Source organism: Schistocerca nitens, chromosome 4 (genome assembly GCF_023898315.1).
Source record: "Schistocerca nitens isolate TAMUIC-IGC-003100 chromosome 4, iqSchNite1.1, whole genome shotgun sequence".
In the NCBI taxonomy this organism is placed as follows: Eukaryota; Metazoa; Arthropoda; class Insecta; order Orthoptera; family Acrididae; genus Schistocerca; species Schistocerca nitens.
Genome location: NC_064617.1, coordinates 696,676,780 through 696,695,131, shown reverse-complemented (window position 1 = coordinate 696,695,131; position 18,352 = coordinate 696,676,780). Strand labels below are relative to the sequence as shown.

The 18,352-nt window shown below is 44.3% G+C and overlaps 1 protein-coding gene across 1 annotated transcript in view; it reads right to left on the bottom strand.

Moving 5' to 3' along the window:
• The window catches only part of LOC126252010 (lipid droplet-regulating VLDL assembly factor AUP1-like), a 110,977-nt gene that overhangs the window by 60,046 nt on the left and 32,579 nt on the right, over nt 1–18,352 (bottom strand). The window contains exon 5 of the mRNA XM_049952794.1: nt 5,498–5,650. Within this exon, the coding sequence (XP_049808751.1) occupies nt 5,498–5,650 (153 nt within the window). The remainder of the gene's footprint in view (nt 1–5,497; nt 5,651–18,352) is intronic.

Genomic DNA, 18,352 nt, shown 5'->3' with positions numbered 1-18,352 from the left:
GCTACTTTTGTAACAGAAATAGAATGTTCCTAATAAAAATAAAGCAATAACCTGACAGTACATATATCATTATTTTCCTCTGATAATCCCATATATTCATATAAATATATTAAATAACTAAGACATGTTTTAACTATAAATAAAGATACGCTAATATCATGTAAGCAGACTACTATTAATGAGAGAATGAAGTTAGCATAACATACAAGCAGTCTAGTAGCAGCTTCAGTCTGCAATGTGAACTGTGGAACAAAGTCTACAGAAATAAGTGAATCAAAATCAATTCATTACATCAGTCACCATTCAGATGGACTGATTGCCAACATAACGAAGAGACTGTATCAGAATGACTTGATGGGAACTGAATGTAGTTACTATAATTAATTAGAATTGGAGTGTGGTATCATAGCCAGTTGATACCTCACAGGGGGTAATCGTTCTGTGTGCAGAGGTTGGCACTAGAGGTTTCGCAGTTGTCCGGCAGTGCCAGTGACAGTGATCAGCACTACCCAACCACTGGCCACATGACTGCCGTGCCCCCTGAGCCGAGGCATCACTGGCATCACCAAGCACCTGGACATGAGATCGCCTCACTACAGCTCTAGCCAGTTCCTGCCAAGTAGCTCCAGTTAGCAGCAGACGAGGACTGTCACGGTGCAGTCGCAACTTTCTCTACAAAAGTAGTATATAAAAACTGGCCTCAGGACTTATGTTTATTTGTATATTATGAACAGTTAAAGTTTTTAACTTATACTGGATTTCCAAAGGACTTGTATACACAGTTCGATAAGGATGCTCTATACCAAAGTTACGTTGTTGTTGTTGTTGTGGTCTTCAGTCCTGAGACTGGTTTGATGCAGCTCTCCATGCTACTCTATCCTGTGCAAGCTTCTTCATCTCCCAGTACCTACTGCAACCTACATCCTTCTGAATCTGCTTAGTGTATTCATCTCTTGGTCTCCCTCTACGATTTTTACCCTCCACGCTGCCCTCCAATGCTAAATTTGTGATCCCTTGATGCCTCAAAACATGTCCTACCAACCGATCCCTTCTTCTAGTCAAGTTGTGCCACAAACTTCTCTTCTCCCCAATCCTATTCAATACCTCCTCATTAGTTACGTGATCTACCCACCTTATCTTCAGCATTCTTCTGTAGCACCACATTTCGAAAGCTTCTATTCGATTCTTGTCCAAACTGGTTATCGTCCATGTTTCACTTCCATACATGGCTACACTCCATACAAATACTTTCAGAAACGACTTCCTGACACCTAAATCTATACTCGATGTTAACAAATTTCTCTTCTTGAGAAACACTTTCCTTGCCATTGCCAGTCTACATTTTATATCCTCTCTACTTCGACCATCATCGGTTATTTTACTCCCTAAATAGCAAAACTCCTTTACTACTTTAAGTGTTTCATTTCCTAATCTAATTCCCTCAGCATCACCCGACTTAATTTGACTACATTCCATTATCCTCGTTTTGCTTTTGTTGATGTTCATCTTATATCCTCCTTTCAAGACACTGTCCATTCCGTTCAACTGCTCTTCCAAGTCCTTTGCTGTCTCTGACAGAATTACAATGTCATCGGCGAACCTCAAAGTTTTTACTTCTTCTCCATGAATTTTAATACCTACTCCGAATTTTTCTTTTGTTTCCTTTACTGCTTGCTCAATATACAGATTGAATAACATCGGGGAGAGGCTACAACCCTGTCTCACTCCCTTCCCAACCACTGCTTCCCTTTCATGCCCCTCGACTCTTATAACTGCCATCTGGTTTCTGTACAAATTGTAAATAGCCTTTCGCTCCCTGTATTTTACCCCTGCCACCTTCAGAATTTGAAAGAGAGTATTCCAGTCAACATTGTCAAAAGCTTTCTCTAAGTCTACAAATGCTAGAAACGTAGGTTTGCCTTTTCTTAATCTTTCTTCCAAGATAAGTCGTAAGGTCAGTATTGCCTCGCGTGTTCCAACATTTCTACGGAATCCAAACTGATCATCCCCGAGGTCGGCTTCTACCAGTTTTTCCATTCGTCTGTAAAGAATTCACGTTAGTATTTTGCAGCTGTGACTTATTAAACTGATAGTTCGGTAATTTTCACATCTGTCAACACCTGCTTTCTTTGGGATTGGAATTATTATATTCTTCTTGAAGTCTGAGGGTATTTCGCCTGTCTCATACATCTTGCTCACCAGATGGTAGAGTTTTTTCAGGACTGGCTCTCCCGAGGCCATCAGTAGTTCTAATGGAATGTTGTCTACTCCCGGGGCCTTGTTTCGACTCAGGTCTTTCAGTGCTCTGTCAAACTCTTCACGCAGTATCTTATCTCCCATTTCATCTTCATCTACATCCTCTTCCATTTCCATAATTTTTTCCTCAAGTACATCTCCCTTGTATAAACCCTCTATATACTCCTTCCACCTTTCTGCCTTCCCTTCTTTGCTTAGAACTGGGTTTCCATCTGAGCTCTTGATATTCATACAAGTGGTTCTCTTCTCTCCAAAGGTCTCTTTAATTTTCCTGTAGGCAGTATCTATCTTACCCCTAGTGAGACAAGCCTCTACATCCTTACATTTGTCCTCTAGCCATCCCTGCTTAGCCATTTTGCACTTCCTGTCGATTTCATTTTTGAGACGTTTGTATTCCTTTTTGCCTGCTTCATTTACTGCATTTTTATATTTTCTCCTTTCATCAATTAAATTCAATATTTCTTCTGTTACCCAAGGATTTCTATTAGCCCTCGTCTTTTTACCTACTTGATCGTCTGCTGCCTTCACCACTTCATCCCTCAGAGCTACCCATTCTTCTTCTACTGTATTTCTTTCCCCCATTCCTGTCAATTGTTCCCTTATGCTCTCCCTGAAACTCTCTACAACCTCTGGTTCTTTCAGTTTATCCAGATCCCATCTCCTTAAATTCCCACCTTTTTGCAGTTTCTTCAGTTTCAATCTGCAGTTCATAACCAATAGATTGTGGTCAGAATCCACATCTGCCCCTGGAAATGTCTTACAATTTAAAACCTGGTTCCTGAATCTCTGTCTTACCATTATATAATCTATCTGAAACCTGTCAGTATCTCCAGGCTTCTTCCATGTATACAGCCTCCTTTCATGATTCTTGAACCAAGTGTTAGCTATGATTAAGTTATGCTCTGTGCAAAATTCTACAAGGCGGCTTCCTCTTTCATTCCTTCCCCCCAATCCATATTCACCTACTATGTTTCCTTCTCTCCCTTTTCCTACTGACGAATTCCAGTCACCCATGACTATTAAATTTTCGTCTCCCTTCACTACCTGAATAATTTCTTTTATCTCGTCATACATTTCATCTATTTCTTCATCATCTGCAGAGCTAGTTGGCATATAAACTTGTACTACTGTAGTAGGCATGGGCTTTGTGTCTATCTTGGCCACAATAATGCGTTCACTATGCTGTTTGTAGTAGCTAACCCGCACTCCTATTTTTTTATTCATTATTAAACCTACTCCTGCATTACCCCTATTTGATTTTGTATTTATAACCCTGTAATCACCTGACCAAAAGTCTTGTTCCTCCTGCCACCGAACTTCACTAATTCCCACTATATCTAACTTTAACCTATCCATTTCCCTTTTTAAATTTTCTAACCTACCTGCCCGATTAAGTGATCTGACATTCCACGCTCCGATCCGTAGAACGCCAGTTTTCTTTCTCCTGATAACGACGTCCTCTTGAGTAGTCCCCGCCCGGAGATCCGAATGGGGGACTATTTTACCTCCGGAATATTTTACCCAAGAGGACGCCATCATCATTTAATCATACAGTAGAGCTGCATGTCCTCGGGAAAAAGTTACGTATAGTACAAAATTGCTCTCCGTCATGGTGTTTTCTCATTCTTTTGATTTCTGCCTTAGAAGCCATGCGCTGTCCTGACAGAGCAAGAGTACGCTTTGCAATGAGATATTACTTGGCCACTTCATGGAGTTTCAATCCTATAATTCCCCTTCTCTTCTTTTCTTTACAAAAACAAAGAAATGCATTTCACTGATCCTTCAAGCAAAATACAAGTTTTGAAGCATGAATTATTTTAGGAAATCATAACTACAAAGATAGTTCCATCTTGCTTATCAAAAAAATAATTGTGACAATATAAATTACATTGATGATATCAGTTTTCTCACTAAATGAGATAAACAAAAGCTTAAAATAAGTCTAGTGAAAGCTACTTCTAACTGATTGACTTCTTTCTCACATTTTCACTTATATCTGAAGTTCGAAACCAAGTTCAACAACTCTGGAAACAACAACAAAAAAAGGAAAACTGACAGAATCAGTCTAATTATTAGAGCTTTCATAACTTCTGACTGCAATGTTTTCTTGTCAAATATTTCCACAAACAGCAGTATCTGAATTTTACCAATAAAATTTCTTGTATCAATATTCTTAATGGTAAGTGATCTACCTGAATTATCATCACTTACTAGTTCTCCAATATCATATACTACCAATTAAGATTAAAGGATAACCTGTTAACAAGGACGATTTACTTGTCCTTTTCCCAAACTGAGCAAATGTATTCCTTGTTTGCAAGCACAAAGTGTGAATTTAAATAAAACAATAAAACGTGTACATAAGGTAATACAACATACAGGGTGACAATTATTGAACTATACGAAATAAAATTGTCATAACCATTGAATGGTTTGCGTTAGGACATTCAAACTGCATGGTTGGACATGGGGAATGATGGAAATTACTACGCCCACTTTCATTTGGATGAGTTTGTCTGTAAGCCAAATTAGCGCATTTGGGGGACTGAGAACCCTCATTTCGTGACCGAGAAGTCTCTTCACCCTCAACGGGTAAGTGTGGTGTGCAATGTCCAGTAACAGAATAATCGGTGTGATATTCCTTGATGGCACAGTGACCAGAAAAAGGTATGTGAAGGTTCTGGTAGCAAAAGGTATGTGAAGGTTCTGGAAGATGATTTCATCCCCATTATCCAAAGTGACCTAATTTTGACAAGATGTGGTTCATGCAAGATGGAGCTCGACCCCATCGAAGCAGGAGAGTGTTTGATGTCCTGGAGGAGAACTTTGGGGAACACATTCTGGCTCTGCGGCAACCGGGGCCACTGGCATGGGCCTCGGCTGGCCGCCACATTCTCTGGATCTGAACACATGTGATTATTTTTGTGGGGCTATATGAAAAACAAGATTTACTGCAAGAACCACAAAGCCATTGTTCAGCTGAAAACAGCCCTTCAGGAGGCCACTGACAGCATTGAAGTTCCGACACTTCAGCGGGTATTGCAGAATTTCGCTATTCGTCTGTGCCACATCCTTGCTAATGATGGCAGGCATATCAAACATGGCATAAACTAGCCTTAAATATCTGTAGTGATGGAATATAGTGTATGCACCCTCTAGTTTGTAACTAATTTACATTTTTTTTCATAGAGCTCAATAATTGTCATCGTGTATATGTCATCACTTGAAGCTGCATACTAACATGAGTGTATACATTGTGTAAGGCGTAAAGAGAAACCAGAAGAGATCTGCCCATGTGGAAGATGACAGCAATGTGGGTGCCACATCTGCAAATGCTGGCCGCTTGATTTTCACAGCAACTGGCTGCACAGTACTGAATTCACATGGAGCAAATCTGAAAAAAAAAAAAAAAAAAATCAGTCTGTCAATATCTAAAAATGAATACATACAACACTATTCCAGAAGTAAGTTACAGAACCTGCAGACATTGTTTCACTAAATAAATGCTCCTTCAGAAAGTGGCTAGTCTATCTTATTGTACAAAAACACACACAATATATATATATATATATATATATATATATATATATATATATATATATATATATATATATATGCTTGTGAGATGTCTGCTTGTGTCTGTATATGTGTGGATGGATATGTGTGGATGGATATGTGTTTTTTTTAGGGCGCAAAACTTCTATGGTCATTAGCGCCCAGCCCGTGACTTAGGAAACAGTAAAAAACCGAAATTGAAAACCAGCAGCAATGGGAACAAAGTCATAAAATTGGAGAAACTAAAAGCAGAAGGAATGCTTAAAAATCCACTACAGAAAGGGGTTGGTTGTCCCCAAAAAAAGCTTTAAATGACTGACGTCATTTCACTGTCACTAATAAACCGGAGAACGCGGTCGGCTGAGCGCGTGTCATCTGCTAAAATCGACGATAGATCAGGCGATAGCTGTAGACGGGAGCGTAACGGATTAAAATAGGGGCATTCAATTAAAAGGTGTCTTACCATCCACAGCTGAGAGCAGTGGGGACAGAGTGGGGGAGGATCGCCGCTTAAAAGATGTCTATGGCTAAAAAGACAGTGCCCTATCCGGAGTCTAGCTAAAATGACCTACTCCCGACGACGCGTTCGGGAGGAAGAGGTCCAAGCGCAAGGAAGGGCTTTCACTTCCCGCAATTTATTATGGGGAAGCGTTGACCAATGCGCATGCCATAAATGAGCAACTTTGCGACATAAACCGCTCCGTAGATCGGTGAAGGGAAGCGACTGAATAGCTGGCCGAGGAAGAGAGACTGCAGCCTTGGCCGCTATATCGGCCGCCTCATTCCCACAGACACCAGCGTGTCCCGGGAGCCAGAGGAACGCCACCGAGACGCCCCCCAGGTGGAGCAAGCGCAGACAGTCCTGAATCCGGTGGACCAGAGGGTGCACAGGGTAAAGAGCTTGGAGACTGAGGAGAGAGCTGAGAGAATCGGAGCAGATAATGTACTGTACCCGCCGATGACGGCGGATGTAGTGGACAGCCTGGAGAACAGCGTAAAGCTCCGCAGTATACACCGAACACTGGTCGGGAAGCCGAAAGTGATTTGGGGTGTCGCCAACAATATAGGCACTCCCTACACCTAACGATGTTTTCGAGCCGTCGGTGTAAATAAATGTGGCGTCCGTCATTTGTGCACATAGAGCAGCAAATGCCCGATGATAAACAAGTGTAGGGGTACCATCCTTGGGAAATCGACAAAGGTCACGGAGCAGGCAGATCCGGGGACGGAGCCAAGGTGGTGCTCTACCCCAAGTTGTCAAGAAGGTTTTAGGAAAGCGGAAGGAAAGAGAATGGAGCAGTTGACGGAAGCGGACTCCCGGGGGTAGTAGGGAGGAGGAGCGGCCTGCATACCCTACATCAAAGGAGGCGTCGAAAAAAAGGTCATGGGCTGGATTAGCAGGCATGGAAGACAGATGGCTAGCATAACGACTTAGAAGGACTGCTCGCCGATTGGACAGCGGAGGTTCAGCAATCTCAGCATAAAGGCTTTCCACAGGGCTAGTGTAAAAAGCTCCAGACACTAAACGTAATCCACGGTGGTGGATAGAGTCGAGACGACGAAGAATAGACGGCCGAGCAGAGGAGTAGACTATGCTTCCATAATCCAAATTCGAGCGCACTAAGGCGCGATAGAGGCGGAGAAGGACCACTCGGTCCGCTCCCCAGGAGGTACCATTCAGGACACGGAGGGTGTTAAGCGATCGCAGACAGCGAGCCGAAAGATAGGAAACGTGGGAGGACGAGCACAGTTTTCTGTCAAACATAAGACCCAAGAATTTAGCGACGTCTGAAAACGGAAGGTTGACAGGTCCTAGATGTAAGGAGGGCGGAAGAAACTCCTTACGTCGCCAAAAATTAACACAAACGGTCTTACTGGGAGAGAAACGGAAGCCTGTTTTGATGCTCCAAGAGTGGAGGCGATCGAGACATCCTTGAAGACGTTGTTCAAGAAGGCTGGTCCGTTGAGAGCTGTAGTAGATCGCAAAATCATCCACAAAGATGGAGCCCGAGACATCAGGAAGGAGACAATCCATAATTGGATTTATAGCGATGGCAAACAGTACAACACTCAGCACGGAGCCCTGGGGTACCCCGTTTTCTTGGGAGAGAGTAGTGTTCACCCGCACCCTAAATGTGCGCTCTGCCATAAATTCGCGAAGAAAAAGGGGCAGCCGGCCTCGAAAGCCCCAAGAGAACAGTGTGCGGAGGATGCCTGTCCTCCAACAGGTATCGTATGCTCTCTCCAGATCAAAAAATATTGCTACCGTTTGGCGTTTCCAGAGAAAATTGTTCATGATATAAGTGGAGAGAGCAACAAGATGGTCAACTGCAGAACGATGCTTTCGGAATCCGCATTGGGCAGGTGTTAAAAGACTGCGGGACTCCAGCCACCAAGCTAAACGGCAATGCACCATACGCTCCAAAACCTTACAAACACTACTCGTGAGAGAAATGGGGCGATAGCTAGAGGGGAGATGTTTGTCCTTTCCAGGTTTCGGAACAGGAACGACGATAGCTTCCCGCCATCGTCTGGGAAAAGTACTGTCGGTCCAAATTCGATTATAAAGGCAAAGGAGGTAACGCAGACTATGGGTTGATAAATGCAGCAACATTTGGACGTGGATACCATCCGGTCCTGGGGCGGAGGAGCGAGAAGAAGAGAGTGCATGTTGGAGTTCCCGCAAGGAGAAAACAGTATTGTAGCTTTCCCGATTTTGAGAGGAGAAAGCAAGATGGTGCACTTCCGCTGCATGTTTCTTCGGGAGAAATGCTGGCGGGTAATTTGAAGAGCTCGAAATCTCCGCAAAGTGTTGACCCAATGAGTTAGAAATTGCGACGGGGTCCACTAATGTGTCATGCGCGACAGTGAGCCCACAGACCGGGGAGAAACTAGGCGCGCCTGAGAACCGTCGAAGCCGACTCCAAACTTCCGAGGAGGGAGTGAAGGTGTTAAATGAGCTAATAAAGAATTTCCAGCTTGCCTTCTTGCTATCACGGATGACACGACGGCATCGCGCTCGGAGCTGCTTATAGCAGATACAGTTGGCCAAAGTAGGATGGTGGCGGAAAACGCGGAGAGCACGTCGCCGCTCACGTAGTGCATCACAGCATGCCTCGTTCCACCAAGGAACTGGGGGCCGCCGGGGCAATTCGGAGGTGCGTGGTATTGAATGTTCCGCAGCTGTAAGAATAACGTCGGTAATATGTGTGACCTCATCGTCGACGCTGGGAAAGTGACGGTCATCGAATGTCGCTAGAGACGAAAAAAGTGTCCAATCGGCGTGGGCAAACTTCCAGCGTCGCGGGCGCATGTAGGGCAGTTGAGGCTGCAGTCTAAGGACACACGGAAAGTGGTCACTCGAGTGTGTATCATCAAGGGTGAACCATTCGAAGCGCCGAGCTAGCGGAACAGTACCGACTGCAAGGTCCAAATGAGATAAATTTGTCGTGGAGGCAGACAAAAATGTAGGGACCCCAGTGTTGAGGCAAACTAGATCTGCATGGTGGAAGACGTCTAGCAATAGTGAGCCACGTGGACAAGGATGTGGAGATCCCCAAAGCGGGTGGTGGGCATTGAAGTCCCCAACCAGCAAATATGGGGGTGGAAGCTGACCAAGAAGATGAAGGAGATCAGCTCGTGCCATTGGTGTGGACGATGGAATGTATACAGTACAAAGAGAGAACGTGTATCCGGAAAGGGAAAGACGGACGGCGACAGCTTGGAAGGAGGTGTTTAAATGGATTGGGTGATAATGGAGAGTTTCATGGAGAAGAATCATGAGTCCTCCATGTGATGGAGTGCCTTCAACAGAGGGGAGATCATATCGGACGGACTGAAAATGAGGGAGAACAAAGTGGTCATGGGGACGCAGCTTTGTTTCCTGAAGACAGAAGATGACCGGCGAGTAGGATTGTAAGAGGATCGACAATTCATCCCGATTGGCTCGAATAGCGCGGATATTCCAGTGGATAATGGACATAGGGTGAACAGAAAATGGAGGAATGTGACCAAGGTCGCTGTCAACTCAACGACTGCTCTGAGCTTGCGACCGACAGCATGGAATGGCATTCAGCCGAAGGCAGAAGATCCTGATCCATAGGTTGGTCAGGAGCAGCTCCTCCCACCAGCGACCGGCCGGTTGATCGGCCGCCAGCAGTGTGCCTCGGCGACACAGAAGACGGCCGAGGGCGATTTCCTCCAGGTGGTGCTGTAGATGGGACACGCCTTGGCGGAGAAGGAGAGGAACTGGGTTTCTTTGTAGCCTTGTTGGAAGTATGATGTTTAGTGGAAGGAGGAACCGATGGTTGGGAAGTTGCCGTACGTAAAAACTCTTCACGAGTATGCTCTTTTTTCGAAGTCTTGGTGTCTGACTGTTGGGCTCGAGATTTAGCAGAACTCGACGAAGGGTGAGCCAGAGAGTGGGCAGGCGAAAGTGGTGAGGTTGAACGGGCGATCTTTGCGCTGGCCGATCTGACGACCGTGGCACTAAAGGTGAGGTCGCATGTCTGCGTGGCCGCCTCCTTTGTTGGCCGATGAGAAGCAAGGACAGCGCTGTATTTTCCTTTCTGAGGCACGGTGGGCTGTCGACTGGCGAATAATTTTCGAGCAGCAAAGGTCGACACCTTTTCCTTCACTCTAATTTCCTGGATGAGCTTTTCGTCCTTAAAAACGGGACAATCTCGAGAGGAAGCAGCGTGGTCACCCATACAGTTGATGCAGCGAGGGGATGGAGGTGGACAAGCACCCTCATGGGCATCCTTGCCACATGTAACACATTTGGCTGGATTGGAACAGGACTGGCTGGTGTGATTGAACCGCTGACACCGATAGCAACGCGTAGGGTTTGGGACATAAGGGCGAACGGAAATTATCTCATAGCCTGCTTTGATTTTCGATGGGAGTTGAACTTTGTCAAATGTCAAGAAGACAGTGCGGGTTGGAATGATGTTCGTGTCAACCCTTTTCATAACCCTATGAACAGCCGTTACGCCCTGGTCAGACAGGTAGTGCTGAATTTCTTCGTCAGACAGTCCATCGAGGGAGCGTGTATAAACGACTCCACGCGAGGAATTTAAGGTACGGTGCGGTTCCACCCGGACAGGGAAAGTGTGTAGTAGTGAGGTACGCAGCAATTTTTGGGCCTGGAGGGCACTGACTGTTTCTAACAACAGGGTGCCATTCCGTAATCTGGAACAAGACTTTACTGGACCTGCAATTGCGTCGACACCTTTCTGAATAATGAAAGGGTTGACCGTGGAGAAGTCGTGACCTTCGTCAGACCGAGAAACAACAAGGAACTGTGGCAACGATGGAAGAACTGACTGTGGCTGAGACTCAGTGAACTTACGTTTGTGAGCAGACATAGTAGAAGGTGAGGAAACCATTGCGGAAGAATCCCCCATGATTACCGGCATCTCCGATGGCGCGCTCCTCCCTTGTGGGGGCCCTCTCTGAGGGCACTCCCGCCTTAGGTGATTGTTCACACCTCAGGTCACACCTCCCAACAAACGGACGGAGGGACCAATCGGCACTTTCGGAAGGTATCAGCTCGGGTAATCACCCCTCCCTGGGCCTGGCTGTTACCAGGGGGTACGTACGTGTCCTACCTGTCTACCCGGGGCGGGGAATTACGCGTTACCCCGTCACCGGCTACGCATGGAAGTGTGTGGGTTGGCCTTCAGACACGCACAGGGAGGAAGAAAGAGAAAGGGAAAGGAAAGGAGAGAGGTCTCAAACGCCGCAGCGGAGAAAAGGGTAGAGAGAAGAGGTAAGGAAAAGAGAAGGACAAAGGAAGGATGAAGACTTACAAGCAAGGAAGGCGAAGAATGTAGTATATTTACAAGCGTCCGTCTCCGGACGTAGGCACAAACCATAACCCCGGAGGGGGAGAAAGGGAAAGAAAGAGCCAGAGGTGAAGGGGGGGGGGGGGCGAAGATGGGGGATGGGGAAGGATGCGGAAAGGGAAGGTATGCAGCCCGGAAAGGAAGGAAGGCCACATCAGCTCGGGGTCCCGTGCTCGCTACGCACGTATCCACAAAAGAGTTGTGGATCCCCTGGGGGGGGGGGGGGGGGGGGGGATGGATGTGTGTGTGTGTGCGCGCGAGTGTATACCCGTCCTTTTTTCCCCCTAAGGTAAGTCTTTCCGCTCCCGGGATTGGAATGACTCCTTACCCTCTCCCCTAAAACACACATCCTTTCGTCTTTCCCTCTCCTTCCCTCTTTCCTGATGAGGTAACAGTTTGTTGCGAAAGCTTGAATTTTGTGTGTGTGTCTATCGACCTGCCAGTGCTTTCGTTCGGTAAGTCACATCATCTTTGTTTTTAGGTATATATGATTATAATAGAGGGAAACATTCCACATAGGAAAAATATATCTAAAAACAAAGATGATGTGACTTACCAAATGAAAGTGCTGGCAGGTCGACAGACACACAAACAAACAAACAAACAAACAAACAAACACAAACACACACAAAATTCAAGCTTTCGCAACAAACTGATGAGGCAACAGTTTGTTGCGAAAGCTTGAATTTTGTGTGTGTGTTTGTGTTTGTTTGTGTGTCTATCGACCTGCCAGCGCTTTCGTTCGGTAAGTCACATCTTCTTTGTTTTTAGATATATTTTTCCCACGTGGAATGTTTCCCTCTATTATATTGATATCAGTAATTTGAACCCAACAATTACGTTTGTTATTGTCACTGTTGCTTTTCGAAATCTTTTCTGTCGTCTTATTTTCTCTTTCTGTTTTTGCCAGTAGTTTCACTTTGTATTCACTGTCTCCTTTTTACCGTAATCTGCTATACAATTTTATCCCGCCTATATATACTCAATAATACGTAACCCACTTCCAAACCATAACCAAAAAAATTTTTTTGCCGCTTTCAACACTACCGCCGCTGTAAAATCCACCATTTCTAGTTCACAAACAGTTCCTTTCACCTTTTAAACAACCATTTCGGCAGTTCTAATAACTTTCACTTTATTTCCATTTCCGTTTTTCCCACATCACTGATAATTTTTATCCGCTTCCCACAGGTTTTAACGTCATTATTTCTTCGTCAGACAATTGTTAGCCTCATTTTCATAATCTGCCACCACAAAACCACTCCTTTTAATATATTAAACGCAGTTTTTTCGAAATTTTCCCGAATTTCTCCGTCCTTTAACGTGTTTTGGCGGCAACACAACCACCTAACCTTTGTGCACATCGTTGTCTACCAACCCAAGTCCAACATAGCCCAGCTGTAACCAACACCTTCTCGCCTTTTTTCACACCAGATCTCCAGTTACTTTCCAGTTCACCTTTATCTCTCCCCATATATTTTTATTTTCATTTTCATTTCAGCCTCATGTTACACTTTCCACCTTCTAATACCATGTCACCCTCACAACACCCCCACAACGACCCCATTAAGTTTTATTTACATTCCCTCCGCAAACATGCCTTCGCCCTAGCCAGATTACGCTCCCATATTCTATTTTCTCAGGCTTGTCTGACATTTGGCATTACCCCCAAAGGCCTCACACTTAAAGTTCCCATCTCTGGCTGCAACCCTTCTTTCCATCAGTCCCTATACCAGTTCCAAACTGAAAAATCCATTGCCCTCACCCACCTAATCCTTCACCTACACATCAACTCAGCCAATGAACACACCCGTAAACTCCTATCCTTAATAAAAGTCCTTAATCTCTCCTCTCCCACATCCACACCGGCTGTTCAGAGCATCCTCCTACAGGCCAACCGTAAATTAGAACAGCATGCCACCCTTCACCTCAAAAAACTATCCAATCTCCTGGTTTCCCACCTCCGGAAAGGCAACTCACTCACCCTTCACAACCTTCCCAGCAAACCTCAACCTCCTCTCATTGCACACAAACCCAGTCTCTCTCATCTACTCAATCTCCCACTTCCATCTCCACTCCCTCCAAAACCACAAAATTCCAATCAACACAATCTGGAACCACAACACCCTAATTCAGTAGTTAACCTTTCCTCCAAACCTCTCTCCCAATCCGAAACCTCTGTCCTATCCAAAGGCCTCACCTTCAGCCCCACTCCCAGATTCAACCAAACAGCCCTCGTCAAATATCCTTCCCCTCTTTCCTGATGAGGCAATAGTTTGATGCGAAAGCTTGAATTTTGTGTGTGTGTGTGTTTGTGTGTCTATCGACCTGCCAGCGCTTTCGTTCGGTAAGTCACATCATCTTTGTTTTTAGATGTATTTTTCCCACGTGGAATGTTTCCCTCATATATATATATATATATATATATATATATATATATATATATATATATATATATATATATATATATATAGAGAGAGAGAGAGAGAGAGAGAGAGTGAGAGAGTGAGAGAGGGGGGGGGGGGGGGGACATTCCACGTGGGAAAAATATATCTAAAAACACAGATGATGTGACTTACCGAACGAAAGTGCTGGCAGGTCGATACACACACAAACACACACGAAATTCAAGCTTTCGCAACAAACTGTTGCCTCATCAGGAAAGAGGGGAAGGAGAGGGAAAGACGAAAGGATGTGGGTTTTAAGAGAGAGGGTAAGGAGTCATTCCAATCCTGGAAGCGGAAAGACTTACCTTAGGGGGAAAAAAGGACACGTATACACTCGCGCACACACACACACATATCCATCCGCACGTACACAGACACAAGCAGACATTTGTAAAGGCAAAGAGTTTGGGCAGAGATATCAGTCGAGGCGGAAGTACAGAGGCAAAGATGTTGTTGAAAGACAGGTGAGGTATCAGCGGCAGCAAATTGAAATTAGCGGAGATTGAGGCCTGGCGGATAACGAGAAGAGAGGATATACTGAAGGGCAAGTTCCCATCTCTTGAGTTCTGACAGGTTGGTGTTAGTGGGAAGTATCCAGATAAGCCGGACGGTGTAACACTGTGCCTTGATGTGCTGGCCGTGCACCAAGGCATGTTTAGCTACAGGGTGATCCTCATTACCAACAAACACTGTCTGCCTGTGTCCATTCATGCGAATGGACAGTTTGTTGCTAGTCATTCCCACATAGAAAGCTTCACAGTGTAGGCAGGTCAGTTGGTAAATCATGTGGGTGCTTTCACACGTGGCTCTGCCTTTTATCGTGTACACCTTCCGGGTTACAGGACTGGAGTAGGTGGTAATGGGAGGATGCATGGGACAGGTTTTACACCGGGGGCGGTTACAAGGATAGGAGCCAGAGGGTAGGTAAGGTGGTTTGGGGATTTCATAGGGATGAACTAGGAGGTTACGAAGGTTAGGTGGACGGCGGAAAGACACTCTTGGTGGAGTGGGGAGGATTTCATGAAGGATGGATCTCATTTCAGGGCAGGATTTGAGGAAGTCGTATCCCTGCTGGAGAGCCACATTCAGAGTCTGATCCAGTCCCGGAAAGTATCCTGTCACAAGTGGGGCACTTTTGGGGTTCTTCTGTGGGAGGTTCTGGGTTTGAGGAGATGAGGAAGTGGCTCTGGTTATTTGCTTCTGTACCAGGTCGGGAGGGTAGTTGCGGGATGCGAAAGCTGTTTTCAGGTTGTTGGTGTAATGGTTCAGGGATTCTGGACTGGAGCAGATTCGTTTGCCACGAAGACCTAGGCTGTAGGGAAGGGACCGTTTGATGTGGAATGTGTGGCAGCTGTCATAATGGAGGTACTGTTGCTTGTTGGTGGGTTTGATGTGGACGGACGTGTGAAGCTGGCCATTGGGCAGGTGGAGGTCAACGTCAAGGAAAGTGGCATGGGATTTGGAGTAGGACCAGGTGAATCTGATGGAACCAAAGGAGTTGAGGTTGGAGAGGAAATTCTGGAGTTCTTCTTCACTGTGAGTCCAGATCATGAAGATGTCATCAATAAATCTGTACCAAACTTTGGGTTGGCAGGCCTGGGTAACCAAGAAGGCTTTCTCTAGGCGACCCATGAATAGGTTGGCGTACGAGGGGGCCATCCTGGTACCCATGGCTGTTCCCTTTAATTGTTGGTATGTCTGGCCTTCAAAAGTGAAGAAGTTGTGGGTCAGGATGAAGCTGGCTAAGGTAATGAGGAAAGAGGTTTTAGGTAGGGTGGCAGGTGATCGGCGAGAAAGGAAGTGCTCCATCGCAGCGAGGCCCTGGACGTGCGGAATATTTGTGTATAAGGAAGTGGCATCAATGGTTACAAGGATGGTTTCCGGGAGTAACAGACTGGGTAGGGATTCCAGGCGTTCGAGAAAGTGGTTGGTGTCTTTGATGAAGGATGGGAGACTCTGAATGTGGCTCTCCAGCAGGGATACGACTTCCTCAAATCATGCCCTGAAATGAGATCCATCCTTCATGAAATCCTCCCCACTTCACCAAGATTGTCTTTCCGCCGTCCACCTAACCTTCGGAACCTTGTAGTTCATCCCTATGAAATCCCCAAACCACCTTCCCATCCTTCATCAAAGACACCAACCACTTCTTGCAGAATCTTTTTCCGGCCATGCGAAGTCAGAGATTTGATATTTTACCAGATTCCTGATATTCACGGTACACTCATGAAATGGTCGTATGGGAAAATCTCCACTTCATAGCTACCTCGGAGATGCCGTGCCCCATCGCTTGGGCGCGAACTATAACACCACGTTCCAACTCACTCAAATCTCGATAATTTGCCATTGCAGCAGCAGTAACTAATCTAACAATTGCGCCAGACACTTGTTGTCTTATATAGGCATTGCCAACTGCAATGCAATATTCTGCCTGTTTACATATCTCTGTATTTAAATACGCATGCCTATCCAAGTTTCTTTGGCACTTCAGTGTACTTTCTATATTTTTCAACCCTCTTACATCCAGAATTTCACATATCTTTCCGGCATGTCTGCCCACTGCAAGTATCCAAGTTTCCCCTCTTCCTTTCTAATGTGATCCCTGGTGCTTGATTGCTTCATAAATTCAAGATTTCAGCCATATCCTTAGTTTTAGGAAGACATACCCTCTACAGTCTCATGGTTAGCATTGCAGACTTCACACATTTGAATACTGATGACTACTTAAACCAAGAATAATGGGAACTTCGTGGAAATAAAAGAAATTTGTGATACCACATTCTTTTCAGTAATGTTTTAAATAAATTTCAGCAATAAATTATATAATTCATGTTTTCCAAATCATTATGTTATGTACTGGTGCATTTTCTAAAATTTTATATCTATAAAAACTGGTACACAACATAATAATAATAATAATAATAATAATAATAATAATTTTGCATATTTCTGTGAATTAATCTTGCACTAAGAATATTAGTTATCACATAGATGTTGTTGTCATGAAAAAAAAAGTTCTCTTTGTGGAGTGTTAGAATGGTATTAAGAATCAATAATGTGAAATAAACCAGTAAATACTGAGAGTGAAGAAAAGTTTCTGTACTATGAATTTAAAAAATCTGTATCTGTTTTTCACCCACAGACAATAAAGAAATGAGCTTCGTATCATGAACAATTACACAGATGAGTACATCATTTTCACATAACTTTATTATGAACTTCATGAAATTTCTACATTTCTGACAGTGTTATAGAAGTATTATAGTAGCAGTGTTCATTGCTAGAGGAGTACATATTTTTAATTACATAACTGTAAAAGTGTTCGTATCATAAGGGAGCAAAGGAAAGGAAGACATTATACCATCTCTCATTTTTACGCAGTGGAAAGGTATGACACCAATCTGTCTCACAAGGACTACTGAGAACTTGCTTGAATAAAATATGCACCAATAATGATACACAAGTCACCAAAGTTGTCTGCTCAAGCTACAGCTTTCTCAATCTTGTTTATGTACCTCAACTGTTTGCTGAATTGTTAACTTCACTACTTGAATCATTTAATATACACACAGTTCTTTCACATCATCTAACTTCATCCAGGGTTTTGGGATTACACATTGGACAGTGTAAGAAGAAACAAACACCTTTGTTTATGTTTGCCTGTATTTACCACATTTCACAACTGCTATCTTATTTTTATATCAATCATATTTATATTTCAGCCCATTTTTTTCCCCTAACAGTTAACGGTTTGTAACTTACGTTTTGTCCCATGCATTGCATTTATGAGTGCCAATTAAACATTTACCTAGTCTGGAGATGTTTACGAAATTTTCAATGGAATAAATAATACAACATACTTGTTTAAAATCTTCTCGATTTTCTTGCCAAGTAAATCTGCAGTGAACCCACAACATTTCAGAAGGCATATTTTGGCTGAGTACATTTCAGAATGCATATTTTGGCCGAGTAATAGATTCTTGCGGTCCATCTTATACAATCATCAGTGATACTGGATATTCACATCCTTGCAAAGGCCATACTGTAACCATTTAATTTCTACACTGGCCCTGTGTTAACATGACCAGCCTGCACTTGCTGTCCACTGCTGCATCACAAGTCCAGAATGCTGATGTCAATTCCATCTTATAGCTTCCAAAGAAGGATGTCAAATGGTACTGAGTGCCCAGTCCCTACTCCAATTAATAAGATTCAATTTAACTCTTCTTCCAATAGCCACCTTAATAA